Below are 17962 nucleotides of genomic sequence, written 5' to 3' on the forward strand. Positions count from 1 at the left end.
ATTGTTTTTGAATCCCTTATGGTTTTACTATACAGGGTGTAACTAAATAAGTGTAAAACATTTAAGGGGGTGATTCCTCATCGAAAAAAAGATAGGATCGTTCATATAAAGAAACTTCATTGGAGCATCCCTTGTTAAGATACAGCCCCTTAAAGGGGGTACATAAAATTTGTTTAACAATTTTTTTCACAAGCACTANTGTATCTTAACAAGGGATGCTCCAATGAAGTTTCTTTATATGAAAGATCCTATCTTTTTTTCGATGAGGAATCACCCCCTTAAATGTTTTACACTTATTTAGTTACACCCTGTATATAAGACTGTATTTTGAATTTAAAATATGTATATATTTTTTATGAAACGAATAGTTTTAATGTACGTAATATTTAAGTTTATTCATCCGTATGATAAGATTATTTTAAAATTAAAAAAAATAGTACCTCGAAAACAGATTTGTTTATTGAATAATGGAAAGATTTTTTTCCTCGGAACAAACATTGTAAATCCAATGTAACTTTGCCACTGGCTAACAGATTTATACATATATCAATTCAATTAATTTTTGCGATTGATTTTTTATATCATTTAGTCCAAGTTGCATTAATCCAAGTCAAGTTATGCGACATAGACTTAAAGACAACCTACATAAATAGTTCAACAAGGTAAGTGAAGTGAAAGATATAATTTATATAGAATAATTTATTTATTTGTAGGCTTAAAATGGGGAACAATAAATTACTAAATAACATTTGAAACCTGAAGAGAGCATAGCTTTACAAACAACTTCTAATAACCATTATAATCTATTAAAAAGAGTTATAAAAAAATATTAGTAAGTTAATTTAATCAATCAATTAGTAATAAAACTAGACAAACAAAATTGTGTTTAATATTAATGTTATTTTTGTGTTCTATTTTTCTAACGCCGTGATACGAAGGTACTATAAAAACCTTGGTCATAAAAATATCATTCTAATATGTGCATGTATTAAGTGCGTTTGGTTTTTGCATTCACATCTCATTAAATATTTTTGGGTAGGGCCCTGAAATTAACGGTTTTCCACTGCTATAAACTCATGGCCCGCTATGAATTTTTATATGGATGTTTTTTCTAGAAAAACAAGCTTTGGATATCTTTATTGAAAAAATAACATTGAGCAAAAAATATTTATTGCAAAAATGCAAAATAGAATTATGTGGAGTGTGTTTAGGATACCATTAAATCAAAAACATAATACCATATCCTACATTCCCCAAAATAATTATACCTAGGTATATCATATTTGAAGAGGAAATATATGTTGTTTATTAAATGAGAAATAGTTACATCATTATTAGAAAATTTTTGTTGTTGATGTTATTAATCATTATTGCATTTAATCTTTTATGTACACAATACGGTAATACGAAAAACCATCTAAGAATAATTTGGATTCTTTCTATATTCTACACAGCCCATCGATTAACTCCCTGCCTCCATCCATATCCTCCTCCGCTTCCAGAAATTACAGGTCCTCCACTCACCACTAACGTACCCGGTACAAAAGCTCCATAACTGCCAATGCCAGGATACCCTACTTCATACCCACTTCCGTAGACTGATCCGGTTATAGGTTTATGATCACCCTTCCAACCATAGCCACCTCCATACGATCCCGAACTAAAACCCAAGCTGGGATACACCGTGCTGTAGCCACTGTAAAACGTTTCAGCTGTTTTGAGGTCTTCTGTGTCAGCAGGAATGATGGCTACCCTTTTTCCCAATGGCGTTGTTCTGTCTTTTGTGGGAAATCCACTGGAGAATGTTATGATAACCGTTATAAGTGCGAGTTTCTGAAAATATAAAACAGATGAACATTAATCTAACACAGGTGTTTCCTAATAGCTGTTTTACATTGACAATTTATTGATCAATTAATTGATGAAGTCGCTTCATCAAGAAATTGGACAAGTGTAATGCACCAAATCAGCTGTCAAATTACTTCATGAATTTATTCATCAAGTTCTTGACGAATTAGAGCATGTTCTAATTTTCGTCAATTTCTTCGTGAAGTTCGGAAGTACCAACCCAACAGATTTCCAGCCTCAGATCAGTAATGAGGTTATGTTATTGGAATATGTTTGATAATTGTGTGGCGTCGTACTAGTTTTACATTGTTTTTACTGATTTGTTACTTACAAACACTAATATTTATATAATACGTGTCAAAACGGTACCGCTGTTGTATCACTACAATTATGAGTAGAATGGTGACATTTTTGAAATTTGTTTGCTTCTTTGATTCGTTGGTAGAACTGATTCATGCGTCAAAAAACTTGACAAAGTCTGTAGCAGTGTAAAACCACACTGTTTATCAATAAATTCGTGAATTAATTAATGAAGAACTTCGTCAATTTATTCATCAATAAATTGTCAATGTAAAACAGCTATAAGGCAGTATTTCGTAGACGAAAGAAATATCGTTATACAGGGTGAGCTAGATTTAGCATAACTTTTGAAAATTAAAAAAATCCTTTCGACACGGGATTGTTTTTAAAATAATAAAGTTTCTATATTTTTCAAACTAACGGAGATATTCAATTGAATATAGATAGATAGATCTTTATTTACATTTATGTACATTAAGCGGTACATTTATAGTCATAACATAGGCTGAGTAGTGTTCATAAAAGTTAAAAATTCATCCACAGTATAAAAACAATGATTTAAAAGAAATGATTTCGTAAACCTGTGAAAGGTTTTTTTGAGACATGTTTTTAATCTGTTTTCGTCTACAAAAATTATCAAACTTGTTGAACAGACTGATTGTAAGTTTGTTATGTTTAATTTGGGTAATACGCGAATAAGATTCAACCAGATTTCCAGCGTGCCTAGTGTTATATTGATGTATATCAGCATGAGATTACAAATTACATAAATTGGAATGAACGAGTTGAAGCGAATCAAGTAGATATAGGCAGGTCAGTGGTAGAATCTTATACCTGAGAAATATCTCCTTGCTGGGAGCTAACATAGGGACACCCGCAAGTATACGAACAGCTGCTTTTTGTAACACAAAAACTCTATATGAACCACTAGAGTTGCCCCATAATGGCACACCATAGATTAAATTACTATGTATTAATGAAAAATAAACCATTTTAATTACATTATTAGTGACAAATGGTCTTATCTGTCTCATAAAGAATATATGCGTAGCTAGTTTTGAACATAGTTTATTGATATGAGGTATCCAAGTTAAACCAGGGTCAAGGGTAATACCAAGCAAATTAACTGGTTCAGACTTCTCTGAATTTTTACTAGTTGTAAAAGTTATGAAGTTTGTTTTACTAATATTTAATTTTAGATTATTTGCTGAAAACCAGGCATTCGCGAGATTTAGACTGTCTCTGCTGTGCTTATAACGGGTCAACAAGGTTGTATTGTCTGCAAAGAGTATACAAGAAGCATTACGAATGTTAACAGGTAAGTCATTGATATAAATAAGGAATAGTATAGGCCCTAAGACCGAACCTTGAGGGACACCAGCCTTAACCGGTATTAAAGCAGTTGTAGGTAATTAACATATTAATCTAAAAATAAAATAATATACCTGGTGTTTCATTTAAAAAATCGAGAAAATGTCCTTCGAAATTCGCTAAACTGAGGCTTATGTGTAGAACACCCTGTACAAAATTATAAAGATTTTGCTATTTTGTTGTTTGTCCACATCTTTGGTCCGCATGCCTCCAAAATATTTTTTCTTAATTACTGGTAGTACCTGCACAGTGGATAGATTTACAGAACCCTGTGCCAACGAAAATTATCTTATTTTTTAAAATAACTTGGCATCGCCGCATCGAATACAAAAAACAAAGACATCGCTGGAAAGAGAATTTTTTTGTAGAATACAAATTTGTAAAATTATACAGAGTGTTCCATTTAAGAAAAACCGCCTAAAAGATGCTCCGCCCTAATGCATCGCCCTGTATAATTCAAAATATTTTTAAAATGTGAACATTTTTAAGTGCATCACTCCCATAAAATATTTCTTTCCAAATTTTTATAATAGGGGAGATATTGAACTTTGTCACACTATTGGGCCACCCTGTATGTATAAGGGAATATAAAATCTTCTAAACAAACAGTGTCGGAGGTATAGGAAATCGCTTGAATTAATTTGTTAAGAAAAATAATACAGCCCTTTACCAACCAAAGATGATTCACATTTTCCTGACAAATTCCTAATTTACTAATTTCTCATACGTATTTGAGAAAATACAGGGTGTAATCTAAGTATGTTAAAATAAATATTTAAGTGGGGTATTTCTGAGTTAATTCCAAGAAGAAAGTTTATATAAACCTTAACCCGAAAATGATACGTTTCTGAGATACAGGGTGTTGAAATTAAAATTAAACAAAATCATTATTACAACTGCTGAAAGTGGCTACCCCCGACATTAATAAAAGCTTCTGCACTCCTCACCAAGGAATTCCGTACCAGGAATACCTATTTCTTATCGTTTCGCAGGAATCTATTATACGGTTGCTTAACATTTCCTCATCTTCAATGGGGCTAACATAAACTAGGAATTTTAAATGATCCCAAAGGAAAACATCGACAGGGTTGAGGTCGGATGACCTAGCGGGCCAGTGGTGTGTATTTCCTCTACCGATCCATCGTTGGGCAAATGCCACGTCTAAGGAATTTCTTGCTGCCCGACAAAAATGACAACAAATTTTTATTTGAATAAATAGTAAACAAGGGCATAGCCTACTTTTGAACATAAAATTCTCAACAATTTCATTTAACGCCTAAGGGACTCCGCAAATTGCATCTTTGCAGTTTGAAAATTTCTCGAAAAAGGAATATGATTTATTCATAAAAAATCGCAGACGTCTTCTGTCAAAAAAAGTTATGGCAAATTCAAATTAATAATGATAGCGTACGTAGCGCCCTTCAAGTGCTGCACGAAAATTAATACCAAATTATGATTTCTCACCTCAAAAAACACCCGGTTACAAAATTTTGTGCGAAAAATGTATCTTTCGTAAAAGTTATTTAAGGAAATCGAAAATAAAGTTTTAATTTCAACACCCTGTATCTCAGAAACGAAGCATTTCCGGACAAAGGTTTATATAAACTTATTTTCTTAGAATTAACTCAGGAATACCCCACTTAAATATTTTAATGTACTTAGGTTACACCGTGTATTAAAAAACAGTAGATTGTTAACTTGATTAATTTGTATCTCGAAAGGGGAGCATTTTCGGGAAGGTAATAAGATGCGCAGTGGCAAAGTAGTAGAGTGGGGTCTCTTTGATTTGCACATTTTAGGACACAAATAAAATTTGTCAGTTATAAAAAAACGTTATGTATTGTCAAATGAATATATTTACGGGTTCAACGTTAAATATGTTTCATCCTGTGTTGTTGATCCATTATAGGTGCTCAAATATTTATCTCTTAGAAAAAAGTAAACAATATAAACATTTTAAAATTCGGAAAATTTTCCTATTGTGAGCAATGGTTTTTAATATGGCCACACTATGTTCCTAATATGTCCTTAAATTTCCTGATAACAGTAAACCCATATTTATAGTTTTACTTATTTAGTCATAAACCTTTTTTGCAGAAACACACCGGTATAATTGTTGTACCTATATATGGACAATTGCATATTTTCGAGGATGTCTGTATTTGGATAAAATAACTTATTTCATTTTACCATTCTTCTCTGAGTATGATATTCATTCTTGTCTACTGTTTACTGGGCAAGTAATTTACTGCTTGGTGACAACAATTTAATGATTATTATTATTTCCGCCTGAACTAACCCTGAGTTATGAATAAAAGTGTCATGTATTCTCATTATTTTTCTGAAAGATTAATTTAAACTAAGGAACTATACAACTGTTTTACAAACAAATTTCATTTCTTTAAATAAAAAGAACCTTACAAAAGCTTATGTTCTCACCAACAACGTTAGAGTACAACCTTTAGTAAATGGTAACCTTCTTCTTCATAGATGAATATACTAGAATTTCAATATAAAGTAATTAATGCAACAGCTTATTTTGTTAAAAAGAAGAGTTTATTATGTGAGCATTGAACATCACCCCTTTCTTTTTTTAGAAGAGAAAGAGTTTGGAGCCAACAGATTTTTCATTTTCTTAAAACATACTTCCGAGTCCCCTTATTTTTTTTAGCAAATGGTCATCATAAAGAGTTTTCAATTATAACGAGCGTTCAAATAAAAACGTGGTCAAGTTGGTTCTGAAAATTTGGACGTAGGGCGTAGCGTATAGCAAATGAACTTAAACGTCATCTGTCAAAGCGCTATATCGCCACTATCAATTTGAATATTTACGTTTCAAAAAGCGTTTAAAATGGTGTTTTCTCAAGAACTAAAAGTGTTTATCATAGAGTCCTACTTTAGAAATGGACGCAAGATTGATGGAATATGGAAGTATTCTATTGAGGAATGTTTCATAGAATTTCAAAATCAATTTCCCGGCGTTGTTGAGTACAAAATTTTTCAAAGTGCAGTTCAGCGTTGTGTTAATGTTTTTCGTGAAACGGGCAGTGTAACAAGAAAAGAAGGAAGCGGCCGACCTAAAAAGCGGACTGAAGAATTAAAAAAAAATGTCCAACGAATAATGGAAAATGCACCAAGAACTTCTCTACGTGTTTTATCACAAATGGTGGGAGTATCAGTCGGTACCTGCCACACAGTGTTAAAAAAAGCTCCTTTAATTATTTGTTATTGTTATCACGATTATTCTTTAAAATAAAGTTATATAGTCATTATCGTTATTGAAACTGACAGCTGCTATACAGCTCGTTGAGAAATGAGGTTAAGTTAATCGCTATAAGCTACTCCCTACGTCCAATGTGTCAGAGCTAACTTCGACCACGTTTTTATTTGAACGCTCGTTATATTATAAACAATAACGAAAAGACTCATACCTTTTGATATGTATTAATATACAAATGATTTATCTTGAATAATGTATTTGAATGGAATATAAAATCACCTTAACTCATGGAGTTATATTTAAGTGATTATCTTAATTGTAGTCTTGAGGCATATGTCCAAATTGATATAAAAACTCTCTTTATTAAACAAAAATCATTTTATCAACAATTGGATGGAAAACCTTTGAAAGATTTATATAGTGTAGGTATTTATAAATTAAATAAATAATAAATATTCAGGAAGCTATGTGCCATATCCAGCTTTGAATTACGTCTTCAATATATAGTAAAACGCCTAAGATCGAGTAAATAATTTAATTTTAAAAAATCATTCATCAGTTTTGATAACGGTATTGGATCAATATCTATACAAAAAATAAAAGCAAGAGTATCAAGGAATTACATAAAATGCACTAAAACAAAAATAGACTAAATCCAGAACATGCAGAATTTGCAGAAGAAAAACATAGAAGGTGACGTACACTTTGATGTAAACCTTTAGATATATCATGTTGGTAGAACTCATTCACAAATGATTTTATCAAATGCTTATACAGTTTACCTGTATATAAATTTTACGATAAACATACAAGAGCTTAAAATTTAACTAAAATCATTATATTAACAAATATTATTTTAGTATCGATTTTATTATCGGAATTCATGAAATAAATTTATAAACAATTATATTGTATTGAATGGAAGGGAATACAGAACACAGTATTATATGTATGTTATTGAAGTTTTTTACTTACCCTAATCATGTTGATTTAAAAAATCACTGCCTATATAGGTAAACGTAACTATCAAGATCAAGATCACTATATAGCTCTTCGTTGGAGATGATTTGTTTATATATGTACACGGTCTATCAGTTTTTAATGTTAATTACAGAATAAAAAATCGATTTAGAGGTCATTCCTCATAGGACACTGCCCTAGAAAGTTAGGATGGAGTTCCAGGGACCTGGCTTATGATGACTTAACAGTACGTACCTTGTAACAGTAAATGATACTCATGTTATTTCTTAGTTTCTTATACAGTGCGTGTGTAACGTAAAGCGTATATTTATGGAGTCAAGGTAGCTTAAAATTACGCATTATTTCGAAATAATTATGGGAAGCATGGATTTTACTAAAACCTTTTGAAATTACTTGGAGATAAGTATCAGAAAAAAATTATAAACTTATTTTTGTACGCTAATTGTTTTTTAATTGTTTAAACAATAATAAATAGTTTTTTTAAGAACATTTAAAATAATTCAATGAATTTTAAATCGAATTCTTTCAAATTTACAACATAGGGGTTTTCGATGTCGCTAATCAAGAATATGAAGTCGGAAGATGAAAATTCAGAATGGCTGATCCAATATGGTCGACTATTTTAAACAATTTATTTAACAATTATCTATTTTAAATCAAACTCGCTTATATTTGTAATATAGGGGTTTTTGACGTCGTCGCTAAACAAGAATATGATGTCGGAAAATGAAAATTCAAAATATCTGATCCAATATGGCCGACTATTTTAAACAATTCATATAACAATTATTGATTTTAAATCAAACTCGCTGATATTTGTAATATAGAGGTTCGAAAAATGAAAATTATGAATGACTAAAGAGGTTTTATTGAAAATATGTTTTATTTTTTTAAAAAACATTTATGTATTACAAAATAATTAATTTTTAAATCTCATCGAGTTCTTGCTCTTCTTCAAAAATAACTGCGCAATTAAGTCTTTAAGCCAATAAAATTGAAAAAAAAACTGATTTTAAATACAAAATAGCAAAATCAAAATCAACGTCCCCTATTATTTATTTATTCATTAATTATTTTAAAAATGGATCAATATTCATAAATAAATATTAAACTCATACATTTACAGGTTTAGCATAAAAGAAAACGAATATAAATACCTTAAATGCAAACTGAAGATTATTTGTAATATTAAGTTATAATATTACATTAAAGAATTACAAGTGTACGAGAGTATAACCTCAAAATGGACAAAATATGTAAATAATACTCTTTTTAACACACTGATAACTGCAGCTTACTCATAAAGTGAATATTAAATAATTCATCAAAAAACGTTATTTTTATGCTGCTATAACAATTTTCCACTTATTACTATAAATAAAAAAATATTTTTCGCTGGATTTACTTTTTTCAAGGTCTTAACTTCATTCTTTGCTAGTTTATTAAACAAAAAATTTTTTTTTCTACATTTTTTTATTTACAATAAATTTCACGGAATTTTCATGAAATATTTTTATTTTTTGTTATTTTTTGTTTTTCTATTATTTCAATTTTTTAAGAAAAATAAAATGCACCATCTTAAAGTAGAGATTTTAAGCTTTAAAAAGTGCTCTCATAAAGTTTCAATATCACAATTACAACTATAGTTTTTGATCTATAAAGTATGGCCTAAAAAGTCAAATTTGTGATTTGTTAAAATTATTGAATATGTTGGGCTCAATATTTTTCAAATTAAATTTTTAAGATTTTTTCCATATCGCTCACTGTTTCAATCGTCATTTGAGGAGTAATCTGTGAAAGTTACAGATATTTATTTTAAAAAGGAAAAAAATGACAGCTATTTTATTATTATTGTACAAAATTATAGAATGACGTAACTTTGTATACGTACTATACAGGGTGTCCCATAAGCACATGATTAAAAAGGTACTGCGACATTCTTTAGCTAAAAAGAAGACGATTTGACCTAACTTCCATTAAGAAAAAATGTCTGGCTCCTCTGCTATTGACTGTCAAAGTTCTTGAAAAAAAAAATGTTTTTTGTAATATCTGGAGAATGTTAAGATGGATTTTAATGAAACTTGCTGTGGACTTGTTCCTAAGTAAGACCCATGTTTTGATGAAGCAACCGCGTCCATCCGCCTTGGGCTAGTGGTAAATTCTTGAGTATCGTGGTACAAGAATTACCAGAACTTTTTATTTGGTCGCTGTAATCAATTCATTTTATTTTTTTCGAAATTTTCGTGCTCTTGGTAAAATATTGTAGCATTCATAGTTTTTACGTAAAAAAAATGTTTTCAATTTTAAACAATCATTATCACTACTACTCAAGTACAACAAATATTCACTACAATCACTACTATCGTAGTAAGTATCTTGGTAAAATCTTGTAGCATTCATAGTTTTTACGCAAAAAAATGTTTTCTGTTTCGTTGCGACTTAACAATTTTAGATGTATCGCAGTAAATCTGCCCTTCTACAAGAAGCGGCTTTCTCTAATAATAATTGCCAATTCTTTTACCTAGAATATCAATATTGAAAGTAAAATGGTTGCAATTTTAAAGTCTATTGCAATGCGATGAATTGAATATCATTTTACATCATTAGAATTATTTTTTGTTAACACTCAAGAGATGTAAAGACGTACTTAAGAAAGACATAATTCTCTTTATTGAAACTGGATGATAGTTACATAGATACAATAGATGATGGTGGAATTACAAGACATGTTCGATATGCCCCCCATTTTCTTGGATGCATAGCTGGATCCTTCGATAGAAATTGAATTGAGCCCTCCTCAACATTTTTGAATCATTCCGTATTACGACCGCCTCGTTTTGAATCCTTAATAATTCTCAATAATTCTTCCTGGGATTCCACAGGAGTAGCGTAAACTTTATTCTTCAAGGCTCCCCATAGAAAAAAATCTAACGGCGTTAAGTCAGGGGACCTGGGGAACCATTCGACAGGAACATCTCTCCCTCTTCTTCTGATCCACTTGTGTGGAAAAGTATTATTTAAATGTGCAGTTACATTTGCACTAAAGTGCGGAGGAGCAATATCGTGCATAAACTTCATCTGAGCACGAAGATTGAGAGGGACATCTTCCATTAGAACCGGAAAGGTATTCGTCAGAAAATTGAAATAATGTTCGCTATTCAAGCGGCGCAGCATGACATAAGGACCCAGAAGGATGTCATCGATGATCCCGGCCCAAACATTTATTGGAAGTTCTACCTGAAAGTGGTTAATACGCCTCGCATGAGGGATTTCTTCTGCGTAATGGTGAAAATTACGTGAATTAAAGATACCACTTCTGGTAAAACCAGCTTCATCAGTGAATCAGTTTGGCTGGAGAAATTTGGATCATGTGCCCGCGCTCCTTAAATAAAAGGGCAAAATTGAGGTCTTCTCTCAAAATGGTGTGGTAAAAGCTCCTGAATAGACGTCGCATGATAAGGATGGAGGAGCTGCTGTCTTATGATGCGATTAATTGTACTTTTAGGTATGCCAAATTCCACTGTCAGACGGCAAGTACTGATATTTGGATCTTCAGCGACCCTATTTAAAACGTCTCCCTCAACGGCTGCATTTCGTACTTGAGGACAACCCACATGGTCAACGGTTCGAACACCAAATTGACCAGTCTCCCGCAAACTCTTTTCAATCCATGTAAATCGGTAATTTGGAACTCGCCGATTTGGGTATCGCGCCGCGTAGACCGTACACTCCCACCCAAGTTGTCTTCGCAAAACCCTAAGACTCTGATCAGTCGGTCATCTCTTCATTAGGAAACGCCATTCGAAACGAATGTACCGGACTGTCCGACTAACGTGAAAAGATTGACAATTCATTTATTATAAAATCGCTTACTACGATAGTAGTAATTGCAGCAAGAAAAATTTTTTTTTGCATAAAAACTATGAATGCTACAAGATTTTACCAAGAGCACGAAAATCTCGAAAACGGACTGATGCATCAATAAAAATAAAATGAATTAATGCCATCGACCAAATAAAAAGTTCTGGCAATTCTTGTACCAAGACACTCAAGAATTTACCACTAGCCCAAGGCAGATGGACGCGGTTGCTTCATCAAAACATGAGTTTTACTTAGGAATAAGTCCACAGCAAATTTCATTAAAATCCATCGTAACATTCTCCAGATATTACAAAAAACATATTTTTTTTCAAGAACTTTGACAGTCAATAGCAGAGGAGCCAGGCATTTTTTCTTAATAGAAGTTAGGTCAAATCGTCTTCTTTTGAGCCAAAGAATGTCGCAGTACCTTTTTGATCATGTGTGAAAAGGATGGACAAAGCTCGACCCAGGTTCCTTGGATGAAAATAAGACTATTTAGCCTAACTTACCTACATACAAAAGTGCACGCCTACTGAGATATAGCCTTCTAAATATAGAATAGATAGAACCTAGTTTTTTCAAATAATTTGAAAACTATTTTACTTAGAAACTTCAAATTTGATACACTTACAGATAATGTAAGATAGTAGGCCTGATATTCCCTAAAATATGAGCTTTAAATATTCAACCAGTGGTGTACAACTGGACGGGGTCACCCCTTTTTTTACAAAAAAACCTACGCCACTGCATTTTTTACAAGTAATTGTAACATATTTATATTCTAATACACAAAATACGTTAAAAAGTTAACTTTAATTTTTTTTTCTAAGATTCGCCGTTCTTAAGTTATTCATACCAATACTTGCCTTGTGGCAGACACTTCTAACCATAATATTACAAGAATATGTATGCTTATGTTTAAAAGTAAGTGCAATTTGTAAGCACATCACCAAAATTATTTACACACCTTTCTACACCACCTGTGAGGTAGGATTCCTGACGTGTTTTCCCTTGAGGCCTATTACTCTAATAAGAACAATTTAAATCAAAATAATAATAAAAATATATTTACCAAGCAGCAGCAACTAAACAAGAAACAAAATTAACGTTACGTATTTACAACAATTGTTCAAAATGCGAACCACCCACATTGACACCTTCTATTAATGGAATTGAAGCTAATATCATGTGGTGGTTTTCTTTTAATTCATTACACTCGTCTTCTCTACAGTAGTTGTGGTCTAGTATCTATTGGAGTAGACTAAACTTTTCAGGTAGGTTACCCCAAACATAGAAGTCCAGGGAGTTTAGATTTGGCGATGTGGCTGGCCAAGACACTGGACCCTCTGCATCATTATTACATTACATTGGCATTTGGTCTTCTACGTATATATTTTTTTTTCTCAATTTTAAAGACATACAATTTTGATAGCTGGATGACTCTTCTTTCATTTAAATTTTTGAGAAGGTCGATTTGATGAATTAGGTTAAAAGTTATAACAAATTTAGTGCAGCGCGCTCGGAGCCGCGCGCTCTTCGAGAGCTGTACTTGGGGGCCGCCCGTCATTTTTCATACGTTAGAGAAAAAATTCTACAGCCTTCAATTTGCATTTTAGAAAAAAACTTTATCAACATGTTTTATGTAAAATTTCCTGTTCTTTCGAATGGCCCAGTTAATTTTTTATAGAAAATAATATTTTTTCATATATTTTGCAAAAACTGTAATTTTGCAACTAATTTGTTAAATAAATAATTTAGCGTACACTCTACAGTTGGTAACTTTTTATATGTTGTTTCTGACAACTTTACAAAGCGAAAAATAAAAAGTTCTCTCTTCAGGTAATTTTCGTGAAGTCAAAATCTATCTTGACTCCACTAATTGTGTAAAAGAGCATTTACATTTTTAGTAAAAACATTGGGCCGTTTCGATTTTTCATTTCAACTCCCCATTTTTATAATAATTTCCATATATTTAAGATGGAGTTAGGGAACAATTTTTTTAAGTAATTGTTTTCATACCATTATCAAAATATCTCAATGGGATTTTCAATAATTTTCAAAACTGTTTTAATTATTTGTATTTAAAAATTTTAAAAATCTACGTGTATTTACATGGCAATTGAATGATTGCTAAGTTTTCCAATAAATACAGGTTGTTACAAATTTGCTTCTAACTACAGGGATCTCGGAAACGGTAAGAGATACGAAGTAACTTAAATGGGGGCAAAATTGCATAATCAGGGGACCAACATTATGACTCTAAACAATCAAAGCTGACATGATTAGTTTTCGAAATAAATATTTGAAAAAAACCTAAATTTTGGAAATCCGTTTTTATTTCATTTCAGCCTTGTTTGAGGTGATATTAAAAAAAGAACACTTTCTCATGGCAACTTTTTGCCCTCTATCGAATGGCATAATCAATTTTTATAGGTAACGTTTCGTCTCTCCAGGATCATCATCAACTTTTCATCAAACATTTTTTTACCCCCAATATTGTACTACCTCAGCCCGAACCAGATTCAGACGTTTTGTCTCGAAAAATTTATATTCAATGTATTCGTTCCAAATTTATTTATTTATTTTTTTAATATATATGTTTCTTGAATTATCGTACACTCTAACTGTCGGTAGACCCTGTGAAATCCACCTAGTTATTTAAACTATTACCATCACATGTTACAATAAAACATTATTAGGGTTTTAATCCCGTGCTCATGGTTATTTCTAGGTTTCTCGAGTGCTCAAAATTCAAACAAATTTCGTTCTAATTTTTTTCAGGATATTAATAGAAATAGGTACATCTGACATGCTCTTTCACAGTTGATCATATTATGCTTATGTTTATTTTCAGCATTTGCCGAATCGGAGACGGTTTTTTGTAAAGTATAATATTCATTTGGAGTTTCGGTTGTTCATATGCATTTTTAAGAATTAATTTCTAATAATGAAATTAAAATTGTAATAATGTTTTAATTTTGACGCAACAACTTATCGTATTATGTATGACCAAGTGATGGAGAACTCTTAGGTAGGTATAATGTGTTATTCTAAAGTGTGATGGTAATAGTTTTAATAACTAGGTTGATTTCAAAGGGTCTAACGACACTTAGAAATCTAAATAAAAAAATTAGATTTTGGAACGAATACATTGAAGATGAATTTTTCGAGACAAAACGTCTGAATCTGTTTCGGGCTGAGGCAGTATAGTATTGGGAGTAATGAAGGTTTGTAAAAAATGTAATAAAATTTCCAGAGTCGTGTTTAAAAAATGAAGTTGATGATGGTCCTGGAAAGACGAAACGTTACATAAAAATATTGATTATGCCATTCGATAGAGGGCAAAAAGTTGCCACGAGAAAGTGTTCTTCTTTTTTCAATATCACCTCAAACAAGGCTGAAATGAAACAAAAACGGATTTCCAAAATTTCGATATTTTTTTCAAATATTTTGAAATCATGTTAGCCTTGATTTTTTACGGCCATAACGTTAGTCCCATGATTATGCAACTTTGCTCCCATTTAAGCTATTTCGTTTCTGTTACCGTTTCCGAGATCCCTGTAGTGAGAAGCGAATTTGTAACCGCTTGTGAAAATGAAAATGAATGAATGAAAATGAAAATATTAAACGACCCAGATGTTATTCTTACTTTTTAAACACGAACGATTAAAAAAGTAATTCTGCAGATGTACAAAAAATTATTACAAAGAAAATGTGGAATCAAGTATTAATATCAAGGTGTCCGAGAAAATTACTGGTTTTTTTATTAAATTTTTAAGTTATTTAAGAACGTACTGTAAATATTTATAATTAGTATTGGGGCTTAATGGATGTATTAAGCAGTAAACTTTTATAATGCTAATAACTTTCGGTTTAATCAAATAGATCCAAAGCCTTTCTCATAAACACTGCACAAGTCTGTTGCAACATTTCATAAATTTAAATAAAACTAAACATTATTGAATTTATCTGTTTTTTCTCTACTATTTAACAGTCTTTTTAAGACTGAAAAACTAGCAAGGAAAATCTATGTGTTTATGTTGAAACTTACATACTATACGTTTCAATGAATTAACGCGACCATTTTAAATATTACGTATATATATTTTGCTTCCTTGTTAATTTTTCTATCTAAATAATTAAAGCTTTGACAAAAAAATACTCTGTCTGACATTGCAATAAACATAAGGACTGTTTTTAAAGTACCTAAATGTGTTATAAAAAAGGACCAATAAATTTTTATTCATTTTTCTATCTAACAATTTTAATTCCGTATTCGATTTGTATTTTCTTGAACCTGTAGAATGCAATGCTTAAAAATAGAGGTAAACAAGTTTGCATTATAAATTATAATACGTGCAGGTCTCTGAACTCAAATTGTTATTATAAATAAGGACGTAAAATTGATTCTGTTGCAAGACATGTTACCCAAGAATTTACGTTTGAAAATACATTTTTAATTTCCTCTCAAAATAATAACTTTTTTTTTATTTTATTCATTAGTTATCCTGGTGATTTTAATACTAAGAGAAGTGTTTAATTAATAAAATAAACATGCGGCAAAAACCACAAATTCAAAAATAAAATTTTCCGGGAAAAGTATTGTTATTATTGCACTATAGATAATTTTAATGCATGAATTTTTAAATCTCAGTAATAATAACAATTCGTATATAATTTATTATCAAGTAATACCAAATAATAAATGTTAATGTTCTCTAGATGAATAGTCAAAATAAAACAGTAAATTTGTATTATTTACACTGTTTATTTTTAAATCTTAAAAACATATAATTAATTAAACTAATAACTATCCGTAGTGTCCATAGCCACCATAACCCCTGTAGCCGCCGAACCCCCCTCTATATCCACCATATCCACCATATCCGCCATATCCCCCATATCCACCATAACCGCCGCCTCTGTATCCACCAAAGCCACCATAACCACCGTAACCGCCATATCCAGGATCAGGAAGTGCCACACAGAGGGCTACGACGATTACCATAAAAATTGCTATTACCTAAAAACAATTAAAATTAAAGTTAGTTACAATAAATTCTTTTTGACATAGGCTAACTTTTTTATTTGAAGTGTACTTCCAAATGCAGGAAAGTTGTAGGAAATAACTTGACAAAAAAAAAATTACAAATAATGTTTTCTGGTGTTGCCAGATTTGATAAAAAAAATTACAAATAATGTTTTCCGGTGTTGACAGATTTCTTTAGTAGCTATTAAAACAATATTTCTTTAAGTGGCAACACTGTATTTTTTTAACATAATTTAAATAAAAAATCTAAAATCTAAATAAAAAATGTTATGTTACATTTCTTTATCGGAGTAGCCATTTTAGAATAATCAGCAACAACAACCAAAATAATGTGCAGTCAGCAGGAAAAAGAAGCTAACATAACAATAGCAGGCCTTGGAAATTAAACAAAAATTGTGTTGTTTGAAAGGGGCAAGGGGCCATCATTATTGTACTGTCATTGTGTTATTTGGAAACTGTTATATTTCAATGTGTATAAAAATAACGTTTTAATTCAGCTGCTGGAAGACTGGAAATACTAGTCTATCACTTCAATTAAAAAAGTTGGCCTATGTCAAGTTTTAAAAAATTACACTATATATAAATATAAATATGAACTTATCTCTTCAATATAAACTTATAATTTTGATTTATATATTTAATATAAAGAATGAATGAGAAAGCAAATCTAGTAGGTACTTAAATGAACTTTAGTAAAATTTTGTAATTTACTGGAAAGAAATTATTTTTTCATTATTTAATAGTTCTCAATAAATAAATAATATAAATAATTAATTTTTAATTCTTTCAAATATACTTATTTGTTTCACTTTAAATGAACGTAGGTACTGAATATCCAATTGATAAGAACAATTTAAAAAATGTATTTGAATTTGGTCCACATATTTATTTTTATAATGTTAGTTACCTTTTTCACAGATGTGGACAAATATAATTTTAAGAAATTGTTTTCATTTGTCTAAATTAAAATTATTTTATGCCTCTGTAAAATTACTACAAAATGTACTTATTAATTCGATAGATTACATATTAAGTAATGTCTAAAGGAAATGTACCTGTAGTCATTTTTAATTATTTAGTACTTTATTTATTATTGATATTTTTTAACATAGCAAGAGAAAGGAGCAAAAATTATAAATTGAGAAACAATCTTTAAATATTTAAATTTCTTAAAGTCAGAAAGAAAATTGGTAACAATTTTTTTTAAAATAATATATATAAAAATCAGATATAGCATACCTTAAGCATTGTTAAATGGTGGTAAAATCAAAGTTGATTAACACAACAGAGTACTGATACTGTCTGATCCAGGTGCAAATAATATTGCTATT

General features: G+C 30.7%; 2 protein-coding genes across 2 annotated transcripts; both read right to left on the reverse strand.

Annotated features, from left to right (window-relative positions):
* Positions 1-720: 720 nt before the first annotated feature.
* Positions 721-7973, reverse strand: LOC108907780 (probable peroxisomal membrane protein PEX13). Its single transcript, XM_018711574.1, has 2 exons — positions 7715-7973; positions 721-1833 (listed from the first exon to the last, which is right to left on the reverse strand). Exons 1-2 carry the CDS (start codon positions 7721-7723, stop codon positions 1447-1449), a joined length of 396 nt encoding a protein of 131 aa, XP_018567090.1. The 5' UTR covers positions 7724-7973; the 3' UTR covers positions 721-1446.
* An 8356-nt stretch (positions 7974-16329) lies between these two features.
* Positions 16330-17962, reverse strand: LOC108907784 (keratin-associated protein 19-2-like). Its single transcript, XM_018711579.1, has 2 exons — positions 17871-17962; positions 16330-16604 (listed from the first exon to the last, which is right to left on the reverse strand). The coding sequence occupies exons 1-2, from the start codon at positions 17877-17879 to the stop codon at positions 16392-16394; spliced, it is 222 nt and encodes a 73-aa protein (XP_018567095.1). The 5' UTR covers positions 17880-17962; the 3' UTR covers positions 16330-16391.

This window comes from Anoplophora glabripennis, unplaced genomic scaffold (genome assembly GCF_000390285.2).
Source record: "Anoplophora glabripennis isolate ALB-LARVAE unplaced genomic scaffold, Agla_2.0 scaffold329, whole genome shotgun sequence".
NCBI lineage: Eukaryota > Metazoa > Arthropoda > Insecta > Coleoptera > Cerambycidae > Anoplophora > Anoplophora glabripennis.